We start from the raw sequence: 18,192 nt of genomic DNA, 5'->3' as shown, positions 1-18,192 counted from the left end.
GCCTATAGTAAACCCCCAACATTGTGACTACACCTTTCCTATTCCTGAGTTCTACCCATATTACCTCGCTATATGAGCCCTCCGAGGTGTCCTCCCGGAGTACAGCTGTGATATTCTCCTTAACCAGTAGTGCAACTCCCCCACACCTTTTACATCCCCCTCTATCCCACCTGAAACATCTATATCCTGGAATGTTAAGCTGCCAATCCTGTCCTTCCCTTAACCAAGTCTCTGTAATGGCAACAACATCGTAGTTCCTAGTACTAATCCAAGCTCTAAGTTCACCTGCCTTACCTGTTACACTTCTCGCATTGAAACAAATGCACTTCAGTCCACCAGACCCTCTCTGATTTGCAATCCCACTCTGCCTGCTGTTTCTCTGAGTCTTACTGGCCCTACTCTCTCGTTCCCCTTCAGCTAATTCACCTTTGCTTTGGGTCCCACCCCCTGCCAAACTAGTTTAAATCCTCCCGTGTGACACTAGCAAACCTCCCGGCCAGAATATTTGTGCCCCTCCAGTTTAGATGCAACCCGTCCTTCTAGTACAGGTTCCATCTGCCCCGCAAGAGACCCGATTGGTCCAGATATCTGAAACCCTCCCTCCTACACCAGCTGTTTAGCCACGTGTTGAGCTGTACTATCTTCCTATTTCTAGCCTCACTGGCACGTGGCACAGGGAGTAATCCTGAGATTACAACCCTAGAAGTCCTGCTTTTTAACTTTCTACCTAACTCCCTAAACTGCTGCTGCAGGACCTCATCACTCATCCTGCCTATGTCGTGAGTACCAATATGTACCACGACCTCTGGCTGTTCACCCTCTCCCTTCAGAATGCTTTCTGTCCGTTGAGAGATATCCTGGACCCTGGCACCAGGGAGGCAACATTCCATCCTGGAGTCTCTTTCACATCCACAGAAACGCCTATCTGTACCCCTAACTATAGAGACCCCTATAACTATTGCTCTAGTCCTCTTTGTCCCTCCCTGCTTAACAACAGAGCCAGCCATGGTACCACTGCTTTGGGTTATCCCCTGATAGCCTATCTCCCCCAACAGTATCCAAAATGGTATACTTGTTAGAGAGAGGGATGACCACAGGGGATTCCTGCACTGACTGCCTGCCCCTTCTGGCGGTCACCCATCTATCTGCCTGCACCTTCGGTGTGACCACGTCTCTAAAGCTCTTATCTATGACACTTTCCGCCTCGTTCATGCTCCTAAGTGCATCCAACTGCTGCTCCAACCTATCCATACGGTCTGTAAGGAGCTACAATTGGGTGCACTTCCTGCAGACATAGTCGTCCGAGACGCTGGAAGCGTCACGGATCTCCCACATCTCCCAAGTGCAACACTTAACCTCACTGACTGACATTTCGAGCGGCAATGAAATTATTTGAAAAAATTTATAAAACTCTCACCTTCACTTTTACCTTCTCACAGTGGCCTTTTTTTTTGGTTAGAGGAGGAGGGAGGGAGGGAAACACTAATGTCGTGTTTCGGGCTTCCCGCTCCTTGACACCCAGATCGTCTGCTTCCCACTTCTTGGTAAATGTTGCTGGTCTGACTTCTCCCAGAATGCACCAGTGAAGTCCCTCAGCCGCCTCTACCGGATGCTCTAACTCCTGTTTATGACTGGAGGTGATCTTTCGCTTCCCACTTTTTGGTAAATGTTGCTGGTCTGACTTCTCCCAGAATGCACCAGTGAAGTCCCTCAGCCGCCTCTACCGTATTCACCTGTATGTAACTATTGGACTGTCAAGTCCACTGTCACTCCTGATACCGACTTTGTACCTGAAGCACTCTAGGAGTAGAATAGAGTTTGTAAATAAAGGGAATCTGGTGAAGGGACAACAGCATCTGAGGAATTATTTCTGACTTGTCTTATGAAGAGAGATTGAGCAGTTTAGAAGAATGGAAGATACTAAAGGGGATTGACAGGATAGATGTGAAGCGGAAGTTTCCCTTGTTGAACATTACAGAATGAATGGTCATAGTTTTAGGCTAAGGGGTGGCAGATTTAAAACCAAAATGAGGAGGGTCATAAATCTGTGCCATTCTCTACCCAGAATGCATGTGAATGCTGGAACTAAACAAATTTGAGGAGATAGGTTTTTAATTAGTCGTGAAATATAGGGTTAAAGGGAGCAGGCAGGAGAGTGGGGATGAGGCCGAGATGAGATCAGCCATGATTGTATTGATCCATGGCAAAGCAAGCTCGGGACTGAATGGCCTACTCCTTCTCCTAGTTCTTATGTAAAACTCATCTTGCAGAGATGGATATCCAGCAACCTTACAAACCAGACTGGAACAGCCAGATTTATTTCCACTCCAGAACTCTAAACTCAAAGTTGTAGTACTGGTTGCTTCCAATGACATCATCGGACTCAGCAGCAAGAACAGAGATATGCTTTGATGAAAATGGAACTGAAATCCAAGATCTGCTAGCAAGAAAAAGTCCAGTACTTCCCAGGAGCAGAGAAGCTACGGCATCTCCTCCGGAGCCTTCAACATGTCATTGATGAAGACAAACATCTCACCAAGGCCATCCCCACACCCCCACTTCTTGCCTTCAAACAACCGCACAACCTCAAACAGACCATTGTCCGCAGCAAACTACCCAGCCTTCAGGAGAACAGTGACCACGACACCACACAACCCTGCCACAGCAACCTCTGCAAGACGTGCCGGATCATCGACACGGATGCCATCATCTCACGTGAGAACACCATCCACCAGGTGCACGGGACATACTCTTGCAACTCGGCCAGCGTTGTCTACCTGATACGCTGCAGGAAAGGATGTCCCGAGGCATGGTACATTGGGGAAACCATGCAGACGCTGCGACAACGGATGAATGAACACCGCTCGACAATCACCAGGCAAGACTGTTCTCTTCCTGTGGGGGGGCACTTCAGCGGTCACGGGCATTCAGCCTCTGATCTTCGAGTAAGCATTATCCAAGGCAGCCTTCACGACACACGACAGCGCAGTCGCTGAGCAAAAACTGATAGCCAAGTTCAGCACACATGAGGACGGCCTCAACTGGGATCTTGGGTTTATGTCACACTATCAGTAACCCCCACAGCTTGCCTCCTGGACTTGCAGAATCTCACTGGCTGTCCTGTCTGGAGACAATACACATCTCTTTAACCTGTGCTTAATGCTCCCTCCACTCACATTGTCTGTATCTTTAAGACCTGGTTGGCTGTAGAGATTCGCATTCTAATCAGTATTCTGTAACTTGATTTTGTGTCTCTGTGCCCTGTTTGAGAGCAGATATCCACTCCATCTGACGAAGGAGCAGCGCTCCGAAAACTAATGGCATTTGCTACCAAATAAACCTGTTGGACTTTAACCTGGTGTTGTTAAAATTCTTACAGCAAGAAAAAGGTCAGCTCATCATGCTCACCTGGTTCAGCTAGAAAGCTGAGAGAAAAGGGCAGTCTACCATCAAGCATGCAGGGCTCTTCAACATCAACAGAGGAACATCCAAAATGACTGCTGAAAAAGTTGAACTGAATGCTGAAATTGACGACACAAGAAGCCTCTGTGAAGCACTAAAATCTGTCTATGAACCATCAAATCAAACCCAAGACCCTGGGGAGCAACAATTGCATGATACTACACCAACAAGGCGTCAGTCCTGGATCACTGGTCGGTGAACTTTGAAACACTTTTCTGTCAGTGCCAAATGCATTATACTGCAATCCAATAATAGCCTGCTACAGAACTTGAGTCCAATTCTGGAGGAAACAAACGATCATAAACCAGATTAAGAGCAACAAAGCCTCCAGAGTCACTGGAATTTTACCCAAAGCCTTGAAGCAAGGTGGCCCTGCCCTAACCCTGCCAAACCCAGTGTGCTTTTCATGGCCTGCTGGCCTTGTACAAAAACAAAAAGAGAAAAGACAGAATGCTCCAACTACCAGGGGATCATCCTCCTTTCTATTGCTGGGAAGATCCTGGCTTGAATACTTCTGAATAGGTTTATGAATACCACAGCGGAAGAAAACCTCCCAGACAGTCACTGCAGTTTCTGAAAAAAACAGAGGCACCACAGATGTGGTATTTCTACTCAGGCAAATACAAGAAAAGTGTAAGCTAACCAAAGGCCTACACATCACTTTTGCAGACACTCAGCATAAGGTATTCAACACTAAGCAGAGATGGATTTCTGGATAATCCTTGAAAAACTTGGATGCCCACCCCAAGTAGGGTCCTGTCCATGGTGAAGCAGATTCACAAAACTCAGTGCAGATAAGTCAAGCACAACAGTGTCCTCTCTATGTTGCAGTGGCACAGTGGTTAGCACTGCTGCCTCAAAACACCAGGGATTCAGGTTTGATCCCCGGCTTGGGTCACTGTCTGTGCGGAGTCTGCACGTTCTCCCTGTGTCTGCGTGGGTTTTCTCCGGGTGCTCTGGTTTCCTCCCACAGTCCAAAAGACGTGCTGGTTAGGTGCATTGGCCATGCTAAATTCTCCATCAGTGTACCCGAACAGGCGCTGGAGTATGGCGACTAGGGGATTTTCACGGTAACTTCATTGCAGTATTAATGTAATGGGTTAGGTTGATTGGCCATGCTAAAAATTGCCCTTAGTGTCCTCAGATGCATAGGTTAGAGGAATTAGTGGGTAAATATGTAGGGATATGGGAGTAGGGCCTGGGTGGGATTGTGGTCGGTGCAGACTCGATGGGCCAAATGGCCTCTTTCTGTACTGTAGGTTTTCTATGATTTCTTTTTCTAAGCCTACTCGTGGCACTAATAAATAAACCAAAAAAAAACTTTTTACCACCTTTACATAGAAACATCGAAGATAGGAGCAGGAGGAGGCCATTTGGCCCTTCGAGCCTGCTCCGCCATTCATTAAGATCATGGCTGATCATCCAACTCAATAGCCTAATCCTGCTTTCTCCCCATAACCTTTGATCATTTGCCCCAATTGCTATATCCAGCCACCTCTTGAATGCATTCAATGTTTTGGCATCAACTTCTTCCTGTGGGAATGAATTCCACAGGCTCACCACTCTTTGGGTGAAGAAATGTCTCCTCATCTCCATCCTAAATGGTTTACCCCGAGTCCTCAGACTGTGACCCCTGGTTCTGGACTCCCCCACCATTGGGAACATCCTTCCTGCATCTATCCTGTTTAGACCTGTTAGAATTTTATAAATCGCTATGAGATCCCCCGTCACTGATCTGAACTCTAGCAAAAACAATCCTAACCTAGTCAATCTCTCCTCAGTAAGTAGTCTCACAACACCAGGTTAAAGTCCAACAGGTTTATTTGGTAGCACGAGCTATCTCTCCTCATACATCAGTCCGGCCATCCCCGGAATCAGCCTGGTAAACCTTCGCTGCACTCCCTCGAGAGCAAGAACAAGAAGGCCCTGTATAGTTGCAATAACACATCCCTGCTCTTGTATTCGAAACCTCTCGCATTGAAGGCCAACATGCCATTTGCCTTCTTTACTGCCTGCTGCACCTGCATGCTTACCTTCAGTGACTGGTGCACAAGGACACCCAGGTCCTGCTGCACACTCCCCTCTCCCAATTTACAGCCATTCAGGTAGTAATCTGCCTTCTTGTTTTTGCTTCCAAAGTGAATAACCTCACACTTATCCAAATTATACTGCATCTGCCATTGATTAGCCCACTCACCCAACCTGTCCAGATAATTCTGAAGGATCTCTGCATCCTCGTCACAGTTCCCAGCCGACTTGGTATCATCTGCAGCTGATAGCAACAAAACTGTTGCACCATGCTATGTTAACTTTGTTAGCATGGTGCAATAGTTAGCATGATTTTGTTAATAGAAGATCATGTCTTACTAGCTTAATAGAATTTTTTGAGGAAGTAACAAGAGGGATTGATGATGGGACTGCAGTGGATGTTGTTTACATGGATTTCAGTAAAACATTCAACAAGGTCCCGCATGGCACACTGGTCAGAAAAGTGAGATCTTATGGGACACAGTGGAAGGTGGCGAGTTAAATCCAAAATTGACTCAGTGACAGAAAACAAAGGTAATGGTTGATGGATGTTTATGCAAATGAAAAACCATCTCCAGTGACATTCCTCAGGGCTCAGTGTTGGGCCCTTATTTGTTGAATATATCAATGATTTGCACTTAAATATGGGAGGCATAATTTGGAAATTTACAGACGACATAAAAATTGGCCATGTAGTTGATAGTGAAGAGGACAGCTGCCAACTCCAGAATGATACAACTGGCTTGGTTAAGTGGGCAGTGAAGTGACAAATGGAATTCAATCTGGCAAAGCATGAGGTGATGCATTTAGGGAGGCCAAACAAAGCAAGGGTATATTCAATAAATGGGAAGATATTGAGAGAGGTTGAGGAAGTGAGAGATCTTGGACTACATGTCCACAGGTCCCTGAAGGTGGCAGGAAAGATGGATAAGATGGTCAGGAAAGCATATGGAATGCCTGCCTTTATTGGACAAGGTATTGAATACAAAAGTAGGGATGTAATGATGGAGCTGTATAAAACGCTGGAATTTTGTGTTCAGTCCCGGTCACCATTTTACAGGAAGGATATAATTGCTCTGGAAAGAGTGCAGAAGAGATTTACAAGAATAATGCCAGAGACTGAAAATTTCAGCTTGAGGAAAGATTGGATAGGTAGGGATTATTTTCTTAAGAACAGAGGAGACTAAGGGGTCACCTGGTTGAGATGCGCATAATTTTGAGGGGCCAAATAGGGGAGACAGGAATGATTTGTTTTCTTCAGCTGAGGGGTCAATTACAAAGACCATAGGTTTAAGGTGATTGGTCGAAGAACTGGAGGGGACGTGATGAAAAGCTATTTTTACCCAGATGGATCTAAAGAAGAATTTTACTCCAGCCTTGAGCAATCCTTAATCAGTCCCAATGGGTGACAAGCTAATCCTCGAAAAATCTCACAGCAGGTGACTGGAGGAAAGGTTGCTGTGAAGCAAGGAGAGAACTGCGCAGTATTGTCAGGCTTGAGAAGCTGTTCTATCGGAAGAAGCTGGGAGAGAGAGAGAATAGACTTTAGTCGCCAGAGTCAGATTGCTATCACTTGATTGCTGAATTCTGTGGGAGGATTAGCATGTTTGAATCAATTCCATGACCACACAATGCTACAAGGAAGTCCACCCATGGAGAACCATGAACTTTTATGCTGTGACGACTCGAGGGATTCCTGACTGAATCAAATCAACACCTTTTAACTGGGTGCACCGCAGTTTTTTGGCATTGGATGGGTCCCATCACTTTGAAAATCAGCAAGCTCTAGGGAAGGTCTGGGAAGTTTCATGTGGCCACCATCACAGTAAAGCAGTGGGAAGAGTGTATTGCAGTCAGCATCGCAGTGAAGAAAACTGGGAAGTGTGTTTTATAGTCACATCTAAGTGAAGAAATCTGGGAACCTGATTGCTAAATAGCAACTGGTGAGTATCTATTCTCTATATTGGAGCGGCACGGTGGCACAGTGCTTAGCACTGCTGCCTCACAGCGCCAGGGACCCGGGTTCAATTCCGGCCTCGGGTCACTATTTGTGGAGTTTGCACATTCTCCCCATATCTGCCAGGTATTCCGGTTTCCTCCCACAGTCCAAAGATGTGTGGGTTAGGTTGATAGGCCATGTTAAATTGACCCTCGTATCAGGGGGATTAGCAGGGTAAATATGTGAGACTACGGGAATTGGGCTTGGGTGGGATTGTGATCGGTGCAGATTTGATGGGCCGAATGGCCTCCTTCGGCATTGTCGGGATTCTATGATTTTACTGTTTGCTAATATAGTAAAAATACAGTTAAGGTCTGTTGTTACAGAGTCAGTATCTGGGGTAGAAGAAGGTCCTTACTGTTATTAATATTCTCAAACTTCAAAGCAGTAAGGAAGTGATCTCAGGGTATATCATGGCAGGACAGTTTGGCCACATGGTCCTGCTGTGCTTTGTGGGGCACTTCCAGTGTCCAAGATGAACATGTGCAGGAAGTGTCTCCAGCTGCAGCTACTGGAAATTAGTGTATTGAAGTTAAAGTTAATTTATTAGTCACAAATAGGCCTACATTAACACTGCAATTATGTTACTGTGAAAATCCCCTAGTCGTCACACTCCGACGCCTGTTCGGGTACACTGAGGGAGAATTTAGCATGGCCAGTGCACCTAACCAGCACGTCTGGATCAATATTGCAACTGGAACGGCGGCTGGAGTCACTCAGGAGCATCTGAGAGGCTGAGATTTCCATGGATTGCATGTCTAGAGTGGTGGTTAAACTCCAGGCTAAGTCTGCAGAGGCAGAAAGGGAATGGGTGACTGCCAAGCAGAGGCAGGAAGGTACTGCATGAGGGTCCCCTAATGATGTCTCAGGGGAAAGCAGTGAAATCCAAGTTCGTGACAGCACAGGTGGTTCAACTGCACAGATGGGGAGGAAATAGAGCGGTAAAGCTATAGCGATAGGGGATTTGATTGTAAGAATAGATGGGCATTTTTGTAGCCATAAAAGTGATTCCAGGAAAGCATGTAGCCTTCCAGGATATCAGAGGACAGCTGCAGTGTATTAAAAAAAATGGATGAGGTCCTGAAAGCTGAATACAGGGAGTTCAGGAATAAATTAAGAAGCAGGACCTCTAAGGTAGTGATCTCAGAATTACTCCCAATGCCACATGCTTGTGAGAGTGGAAATAGGAGGATAGGAATGCATGGCTAGAGGGGTGGTGTAGGAAGATGGGTTTCAGATTCCTGAGGCATTGGGACAGGTTCTGGAGAAGGGGGAACTTGTACAACCTGGATGGGTTACATCACAACAGGAACTGGACCAATATCCTTGCAGGGGTGTTTGCTAGTGCGGTGGAAGAGTCTTCAAACTAGTATGGTGGGGGGAATGGGTACCCCAGCAGGGAGCTGGAGGGGATGGAAAATGGATTACAAACAAAAGGCAGAAAAAGTAAAAGCAACTGAGAAAGACATTGGAAAAGGCAAAAAACAAACAATGGCTCTATTGTCCCTACAGATGGGCTCAAAGTAAGGGGCGGCACGGTGGCACAGTGATTCGCTCTGCTGCCTCACAGCGCCAAGGACCCAGGTTCACTTCCCGGCTTGGGTCACTGTCTGTGCGGAGTTTGCACATTCCCCCCATGTCTGCGTGGGTTTCTCCAGGTGTCCCGGTTTCCTCCCACAACCCAAAGATGTGCGGATTAGGGTGACTGGTGCAGGGGGCAGGGATTCAGGTTCCTGGACCATTGGGACCTCTTTCGGGGCAGGGGTGATCTGTATACAAAAAACGGGTGGAACGTGAATCACAGGGGGACCAATATCCTGGCCGGTAGGTTGGCTAAGGCTACTGGGGAGAATTTAAACTAGATAGGTTGGGGGGAGGGGAGCTAGAAGAGTTGACTAGGATCAAGGAACTAATTGATGGGGGGGAGGATGCAGGGGTAAGGGGAATTACAAAATTAATGGTAGAGGAGAGGGTGCAAGTGAATGAAGGCAGTAATTTAGATAAGGGAGTAGAGGGAGAGGGTGTTCGCCACTCATCAAAGCGGGTCCAGATAAAAGCTGGAATAAGGACACTTTGCCTGAATGCACGAAGCATTCGGAACAAGGTAAATGAGTTGATGGTGCAAATCAGCACAAGTGGGTACGATCTAGTGGCCATTACAGAAACGTGGCTGAAAGGTGACCAAGACTGGGAGATGAATATCCAGGGGTATCAGGCGTTTAGGAAGAATAGACAGGAAGGAAAAGGTGGCGGGGTCGCGCTATTAATAAGAGATAATATCAGGGTAGTACTGAGGGATGATATAGACTCTGAGGAACAAGACGTGGAATCATTATGGGTAGAGATGAGGAATAGTAGAGGGAGAAAGACACTAGTAGGTGTGGTATATAGGCCCCCAAATAATAATGTTGAGGTAGGGAGGGCTATAAACAAGCAGATAAGGGATGCGTGTAAAAAGGGAACGGCAATAATCATGGGGGACTTCAACATGCACATTGACTGGCAGACTCAAGTCGGTAAGGGTGGAATGGAGGAAGAGTTCTTAGAATGCTGTCGGGATAGTTTCCTTGAACAGCATGTTACGGAACCGACGAGGGAACGAGCTATTTTGGATCTGGTATTGTGTAACGAGGTAGGTAGAATTAAGGATCTTATTGTGAAGGACCCTCTTGGGTCTAGTGACCACAATATGGTCGAATTTCTGATTCAGATGGAAGAGGAGAAAGTTTGGTCCCAAACCAGTGTCCTCTGTTTGAACAGAGGGAAATATGATAGGATGAGGGATGAATTGGCGAAGGTAGACTGGGAGAGCAGGCTGGCAGGTAGGATAGCTGAGGAACAGTGGAGGATTTTTAAGGAGATCCTTTTCAGTTCTCAGCAAAAATATATTCCAGCAAAAAACAAGGATTGTAAGAAAAGGGAGAACCAGCCGTGGATAACGAAGGAAATAAAGGAGAGTATTAAAATAAAAACAGCTGCGTACAGAGTGGCCAAAAATAGTGGAGAAACAAGTGATTGGGAAAAATTTAAGAAACAACAAAGAGAGACTAAGAAAGCGATAAAGAAAGGAAGGATAGACTATGAAGCTAGGCTAGCAATTAATATAAAAAATGATAGTAAAAGTTTTTATAAATATATAAAAAGGAATAGAGTGGCTAGAGTGAATGTTGGACCCTTGGAGGACGAGAGGGGGGAGTTAATAGTGGGAAATGAGGATATGGCTGAGTCTTTAAATAAGTTTTTTGTGTCGGTCTTCACGGTGGAGGACACAAATAGTTTGCCAAATATTAACGATAGAGGGTTGGCAGCAGGAGAAATACTTAATACAATTAATGTTACCAGAGAGGCAGTGCTGGGTAGACTAATGGGACTGAAGGTGGACAAGTCCCCGGGTCCGGATGGAATGCATCCCAGGATATTGAAAGAAATGTCAGAGGTAATAGTGGATGCGTTAGTGATTATTTATCAAAACTCGTTGCATTCTGGGGTAGTGCCGGTTGATTGGAAAATGGCTAATGTTACGCCGCTGTTTAAAAAAGGAAGGAGACAAAAGGCGGGTAACTATAGGCCGGTCAGCTTAACGTCTGTAGTAGGGAAAATGCTGGAATCCATTATTAAAGAGGAGATAGCAGGGCATCTGGATAGAAATGGTTCGATCAATCAGACGCAGCATGGATTCATGAGGGGAAAGTCGTGCTTGACGAACATGTTGGATTTTTATGAAGATGTGACGAGGGCGGTTGATGGAGGAGAACCGGTGGATGCGGTGTTTCTGGATTTCCAAAAGGCGTTTGATAAGGTGCCCCATAAAAGGCTGCTGAAGAAGATTAGGGCACACGGAGTTGGGGGTAGTGTGTTAAAGTGGATTGGGGACTGGCTATCCGACAGGAAGCAAAGAGTCGGAATAAATGGGTGTTTTTCCGGTTGGAGGAAGGTAACTAGTGGCGTGCCGCAGGGATCGGTACTCGGGCCGCAACTGTTTACCATTTATATAGATGATCTGGAGGAGGGGACGGAGTGTAGGGTAACGAAGTTTGCAGACGACACAAAGATAAGTGGAAAAGTGAATCGTGTGGAGGACGGAGAAGATCTGCAGAGAGATTTGGACAGGCTGAGTGAGTGGGCGAGGATATGGCAAATGGAGTATAACGTTGATAAATGCGAGGTTATACACTTTGGAGGAAATAATAACAAATGGGATTACTATCTCAATGGAAACAAATTAAAACATGCTACCGTGCAAAGGGACCTGGGGGTCCTTGTGCATGAGACGCAAAAGCCCAGTCTACAGGTACAACAGGTGATCAAGAAGGCAAATGAGATGTTGGCCTATATCGCGAGGGGGATAGAATATAAAAGCAGGGATGTCTTGATGCACCTGTACAGGGCATTGGTGAGGCCGCAGCTGGAATACTGTGTGCAGTATTGGTCCCCTTATATGAGGAAGGATATATTGGCACTGGAGGGAGTGCAGAGAAGGTTCACCAGGTTGATACCGGAGATGAGGGGTTTGGATTATGAGGAGAGGCTGAGGAGATTGGGTTTGTACTCGTTGGAGTTTAGAAGGATGAGGGGGGATCTTATGGAGACTTATAAGATAATGCGGGGGCTGGATAGGGTGGAGGCGGAGAGATTCTTTCCACTTAGTAAGGAAGTTAAAACTAGAGGACACAGCCTCAAAATGAAGGGGGGTCGGTTTAAGACAGAGTTGAGGAGGAACTTCTTCTCCCAGAGGGTGGTGAATCTCTGGAATTCTCTGCCCACTGAGGTGGTGGAGGCTACCTCGCTGAATATGTTTAAAGCGCGGATGGATGGATTCCTGATCGGTAAGGGAATTAAGGGTTATGGGGATCAGGCGGGTAAGTGGTACTGATCCACGTCAGATCAGCCATGATCTTATTGAATGGCGGGGCAGGCTCGAGGGGCTAGATGGCCTACTCCTGCTCCTATTTCTTATGTTCTTATGACTGGCCGTGCTAAGTTGCCACTTAGTGTCAGGGGGACTAGTAGGGTAAATACGTGGGGTTATGGGGATAGGGCCTGGGTGGGATTGTGGTTGGTACAGACTCCACTGTAGGGATTCTATTCTATGATAGGACAAGTGATAGCAAAACAAAAATGAAGAGTTCTGTATCATAATGCACACACCATAAAAAACAAGATAAATGAACTGATGACAGAGTTAAATGGGTATAGCCATTACTGAGACATAGTTGTAAGGAAATCTAAATTGAGATATCAATATTTAGGATTATTTGACGCCTAGGAAGGACAGGTGGGAAGGAAAAGCCCGGCTAATAAGACAGGAAATAAGTATAGTTCCGAGGGACAATCTGGGCTCTGAGGATATGGAGTCGATTTGGTTGGAAGTGACAAATACCAAGGAAGCGTTAGGGTCCTGGAGCAAAACCCCAAGTTACATTAGGAAGCCAGGCGGGATCCCAACAACAATGTTTCTTTCTTAAGCATAAATATGAGGAAAGGATATTTCTCTCGAGGAGTGATTTCAAACTTTATTTAATAACAGTTTAAACATAACTAACTCTAACAAGTGAGTCAGCTTAACCATTAACAGTCAAACAATATTTAAAAAAGAAAACAACTTTTACTTTCTAGCTGATGACTGTTCCAATTCCATCCATGCATAGATCAAAACCACTTTTAAATAAGTACAGTTCGCAAACCCAGGCATAATTGCTATAAATTGTTAACATTCTTGAAGCATTCAGAGAGATTTTGTGGAGAGTTCACAGGAACAGCCTGCACATGGCCTCTGACATGAGCCAGACCTCAACTAAAACTGACTGCTTTCTGCTGCAGACCAAGCTCCTCCCATTACCACATTAGCACCTGACTGATAACTCATGACCCTTTCAATCAACCCAACCAAAATCCCCAGGGGAAATCTCCATCTATAAACAAAAAACAATTAGCTCTATCCTGAGTAAACAATACGTGGCTAAAATGAGTAATTAGCCTACTTTCCCAGCATGTGAGCTGCATTCCCACCAAACACACTGACTGCCTGTAGAATAAAGCTAACTTTTTAAACGTTCCCCTTAAACATAAAAAAATCTATATCAATTGCACTACTATCATCACACCCCCCTTTTAAAAAATGAACTAATATTAAAAGATGGCTTCAGTTTTCTAAAGCCTCTAGTTTTTTCACACTATTAGTACTCTATAAGGCATAAATCTTATTATATCTAAGCATTCAAATTTAACAGTAGTATGGTCCAGTTCTGTCTTTCTTTTCCACTGTTGAACATCCCAGCCTTTTACGTATCATAGTCGTGATAAAGCATCTGCAATCAGGTTCTCTCTTCCTGCCACATGTAATCTTCAAATTAAATTGCTGTAACAATAAGCTCCATCTAAAAAGTCTTGCATTTTTATTTTGAAACTTCAATGGATTATGGTCATCATAAATAATTGTCTCTGATGAATTGCTGGCAACATAAATGGTAAAATGTTCCAATGCCAATCTAAAACTCAATGATGTCTCCTTCTTGATGGTCGAATATTTCTTTTGTTAAATATGTAGTTTTCTGGAATAATAACCAATCAGTATTTCTATTCTTTCATTGTCTTCTTGTAACAGTACAACACCAACATCAACATCTGGTTACCTCGCTACCAGAAGGACGTGGAAACTTTGGAGTGAGTGCAAAGGAGGCTTACCAGGATGTTGCCTGGTCTCAAGGGCATTGGTTATGAGGAGAGGTTGAATAAATAGGATTGTTTTCACTGGAAAGACAGACTGAGGGGAGATCTGATAGAGGTCTACAAAATTATGAGGGGCATAGGCAGGGTAGATTGTCAGAGGCTTTTTCCCAGGGTGAAAGTGTCAATTACAAGAGGGTACAGGTTCAAGGTGAGAGGAGAAAAGTTCAAGGGAGATGTGTGGGAGAAGTTTTTCACACAGAGTGGTGGGTGCCTGCCAGAGGAGGTGGTGGAAGCAGACACACTAGCAACATCTTGATGGGTACATGAATAGGGAGGGAATAGAGGAATACTGACCGAATAAGGGCAGTTTTAAAAAATTTAGATAGGGTATTATGATTGGCACAGGCCTGGAGGGCTAAAGGGCCTGTTCCTGTGCTGTACTTTTCTTTATTCTTTGTATCACTTGCATCAATGGCCACCTTCAGTGTCGCCAAAACTGGTGCAGTGTGCACAGTTTTCAGATTGTCAAACGCCTCCTGACATTTAGACATCCACTGAAACCTCCTATGCTTTTTCAGCAGTTCATCCAGTGGAGCAACCACACTGCTAAGATTTGGTACAAATTTCCTGCAGAAAACACTCATGCCCAGGAATCTTGGCATCACTCTTCTCGTTGACTGTATTGGGAATGCCACAATAACTTTTTGTTTTCACATTCCATGGGGCCAACTGTCCATGTCCAATTGTATGGCCTAAGAACATGACTCAGGCATTTGTGAATTCACTTTTAGCCAAGTTTACCACCAAGCCCTGTAATCAAAGGAACAATTCCTTTCAATGTTCCAAATGCTCCTTCCACGTCTGACCAAATCTTCTATGTAACTGCACAATTATTAGTCCAGAAATGACCTTGCTGTTTAGTCTTTGGAATGTAGCTGGTGCATTCTTCATTCCGAACTTTGGCGCCACAAAAGCCCTTTCTGATAAAGGTACTTGCCAGTATCATTAAAATAAGTCAAGCATGGTAATGAAATTTGCTTGTCCCACCTTTTCAACAGTCTTCCAAATGAGGAATACCATATGAACCTGACTTTGTAACCGCATTGACTTTTCTATAGTCCACACAAAACCACTGTGTACAATTTGTTTTTTTTTTTACCATCACGATTGGTGAGCTCCAATGGCTGCAACTCATTTCAATGATATCATTCTTAAGCATGTTTTCAATTTCCTTTTCAACCTGAGCTAACTTTAGTGGGTTGAGTCTATATGGATTTTGCTTAATTGGAACAGCATTTCCTACATCTACATCATGCATAATTACTCTTGTACTTCCTAGTTTTCTTCCACATAAAGCTCCGTGTGATGTTTAGGTCATTTTGATTTTCCTCCAGAAGGTAAAGTTAAAGTAAAGTTTATTTATCAGTCACAAGTAGCCTTACATTAACACTGCGATGAAGTTACTGTGAAATTCCCCTGAGCTAACTCAGTAATTTATTCCAATTTCTGATTACTTCCTCATTGTCCAATCTAATTTGAGGAATGTCACATTCAGAATCATCAGGATTTGTTTCTTCACTCTGAGCTGTAACAACTATCACATCCTATTCTGCTTTCCTTCCCTATCAAAATACAGTTTTAGCATTTTTACATGATAAACTGAGTTTTCCTTCAATCTGGCAATCTGATCACAGAATTCACTTCACTCAATTTTCTTTCCTTGATAAGGCCCACTAAACCTTGCTTTTAATGGTTCACCTACCACTGGTATTAATACTAATACTTTCTCCCCACTAAGAAAAACTACAAATTTTTGATCTCTTATCTGCTTATTTTTTCATCACATGCTATTCCACTCTCAAATGCTGTATAGCCAACTCACCAGCCCTAGTTAATTTCTCCCTAAACTTTGACACATTGTGCAAAGTAGTCTCAGAACACTGACTGACCAATTTCTCCTTCGTCAATTTAACTGGTCCTCTTGACAAAAAATCAATTCAAAGAGACTGAACTTAGTTGATTCAGTAGGTGCATCCCACATTGCAAGAAGTACAAATGGAATTCCTTTATCCCAATCCTCTGGATAATCCTAACTCTTGGCCCTCAACACGGTTTATAAATTATGATGCCACCATTCTAACACTGCCTGCAATTCTAGATGATATGCAGTTGATTTAAATTGCTTTACTCCCAAGCTATCCAAAACTTCCCTGAATAACTGACATACAAATGGATCCCTGATCTGAGTGGATTTCTGTGGACAGCCTGTATCTATTTAAGTAACTCCTCTACAATCCTCTTAACTGTAAGATTACGTAATGGAATGGCCTCCGGAAATATTGTAGTCATATACATTAGGGTCAACAAATACTGATAATATTGATTCCCACTTTTCGTTTTACGGAGAAATCCCATGCAATCTAGTAGGACCCTAGTAAAAGGTTCCGCAAATGGGTATTAAGGGTGCTAGTTTAATTACAGCTTGAGGTTTTCCTATTACTTGATATGTATGGCAAATTTAACCACATCCTTATTCAATCCATGCTAATAATAGTTTTTCTGTATTTTTGCTGGAGTTTTCCTTTCTCCTAAATGACCTTTACTGGAATCTCATGCGCTACCCGCAAAAGCCTCCTTTCTATAACCCACTGGTAATCCAACTTGATGAATGTCTGCACATTTTTCATCCACCTGAATATGTAAAGGTCTCCACTTCCTCATCAAGCCATTATTTCTAAGGTAATAATACTCTGGTATACACTCAGATTCTCTTTCTGTATATTTTTTCTAATACAACTGTTGTAATTCTGCCAACTTTCCTGAACTAAAAATATCCACTACATCTTCTACCTGTTCTTGTTTTTTTGTCAACTATCTGATAACTGAAACTCAGTCTCCTTATCTTTACTCCTTCTATCTCAACCTGTGACTTTGTGATCTTGTTACCACATGGTTGGGAAAGATCCCAGGATATGCCTCCTGCAACACCTCAGTTGCTTGATTTTCCATTGGCTTTTCAATCACAGTAGGCATCACTCCCAGATGGCTCCCAGATGGCTTCATCTGAGCTCTAACCCTCTTCAGCACAGAACCAGCTCTTTTCGTCAACTCAGTAAATTCCTGCTCTCTCTCTCTCCGTGCTCTTATACCTCTCTGTTCTCACCGACATGCAGAGTGAATTCCCGCTTTCTCTCTCTGCAGTTTTATCTCTCGCTGTTCCTGCTGAATCACAGAGTGAACTATAAATCGTGAAATCTCACTCACATTTGTTTGGGCGTTTACATCACAGGCACCATTTAACAGAACTTTCACACAATCGGAATGTCCCCCTTCAGCTGCCAAATGCAATGCAGTCTCCCCTTCCTGTAAACAGACAGGACAATGATATTTTCAGCAGTGACAAATACAAATCTGCCAATTGCATTGAGTTAAAAACAAATGACCTGTATTTTGTTTTGATGGTAGTAACAATTTTTTGATATTTTTCCACCATCCTCGCTTCTCACCACTCAGAAATGACTCTGAGCCACCTTTCTTCAGCCCAAGGTGGCTGATCTTACACGTCCCCATGTTAAACTTTATCTTTTTGGAAATACTGCACAGGAGCAGGTTATTTACTTCAAAGAATTGGTGCCAATGTCAATTCAACATGACAGTCATGTTCTTTTATTTACAGGACCTTGGTGAGACCACATTTGGAATATTGCGTGCAGTTCTGGTCATCTCACTACAAGAAGGATGTGGAGACACTGGAAAGAGTGCAAAGGAGATTTACCAGGATGCTGCCTGGTTTGGAGGGTAGGTCTTATGAGGAAAGGTTGTGGGAACCTGGGCTTTTCTCTTTGGAGCGGAGGAGGTTGAGAGGAGACTTGATAGAGGTTTATAAGATGATGAGGGGGATAGATAGAGCGAACGTTCAAAGACTATTTCCTCGGGTGAATGGAGCGGTAACTAGGGGGCATAACTATAGGGTTCATGGTGGGAGATATAGGAAGGATGTCCGAGGTAGGTTTTTTACTCAGAGAGTGGTTGGG

At 44.2% G+C, this 18,192-nt stretch overlaps 1 protein-coding gene across 1 annotated transcript in view; it reads right to left on the bottom strand.

Moving 5' to 3' along the window:
• Positions 1-18,192, bottom strand: part of ankdd1a (ankyrin repeat and death domain containing 1A) — a 250,896-nt gene that overhangs the window by 173,642 nt on the left and 59,062 nt on the right. The window contains exon 8 of the mRNA XM_078241600.1: positions 17,423-17,521. Coding sequence (XP_078097726.1) covers positions 17,423-17,521 — 99 coding nt within the window. The remainder of the gene's footprint in view (positions 1-17,422; positions 17,522-18,192) is intronic.

The sequence above is a fragment of the Mustelus asterias genome, chromosome 24, assembly GCF_964213995.1.
Source record: "Mustelus asterias chromosome 24, sMusAst1.hap1.1, whole genome shotgun sequence".
Lineage (NCBI taxonomy): Eukaryota > Metazoa > Chordata > Chondrichthyes > Carcharhiniformes > Triakidae > Mustelus > Mustelus asterias.
This window is presented reverse-complemented; position numbering and strand designations above follow the sequence as displayed.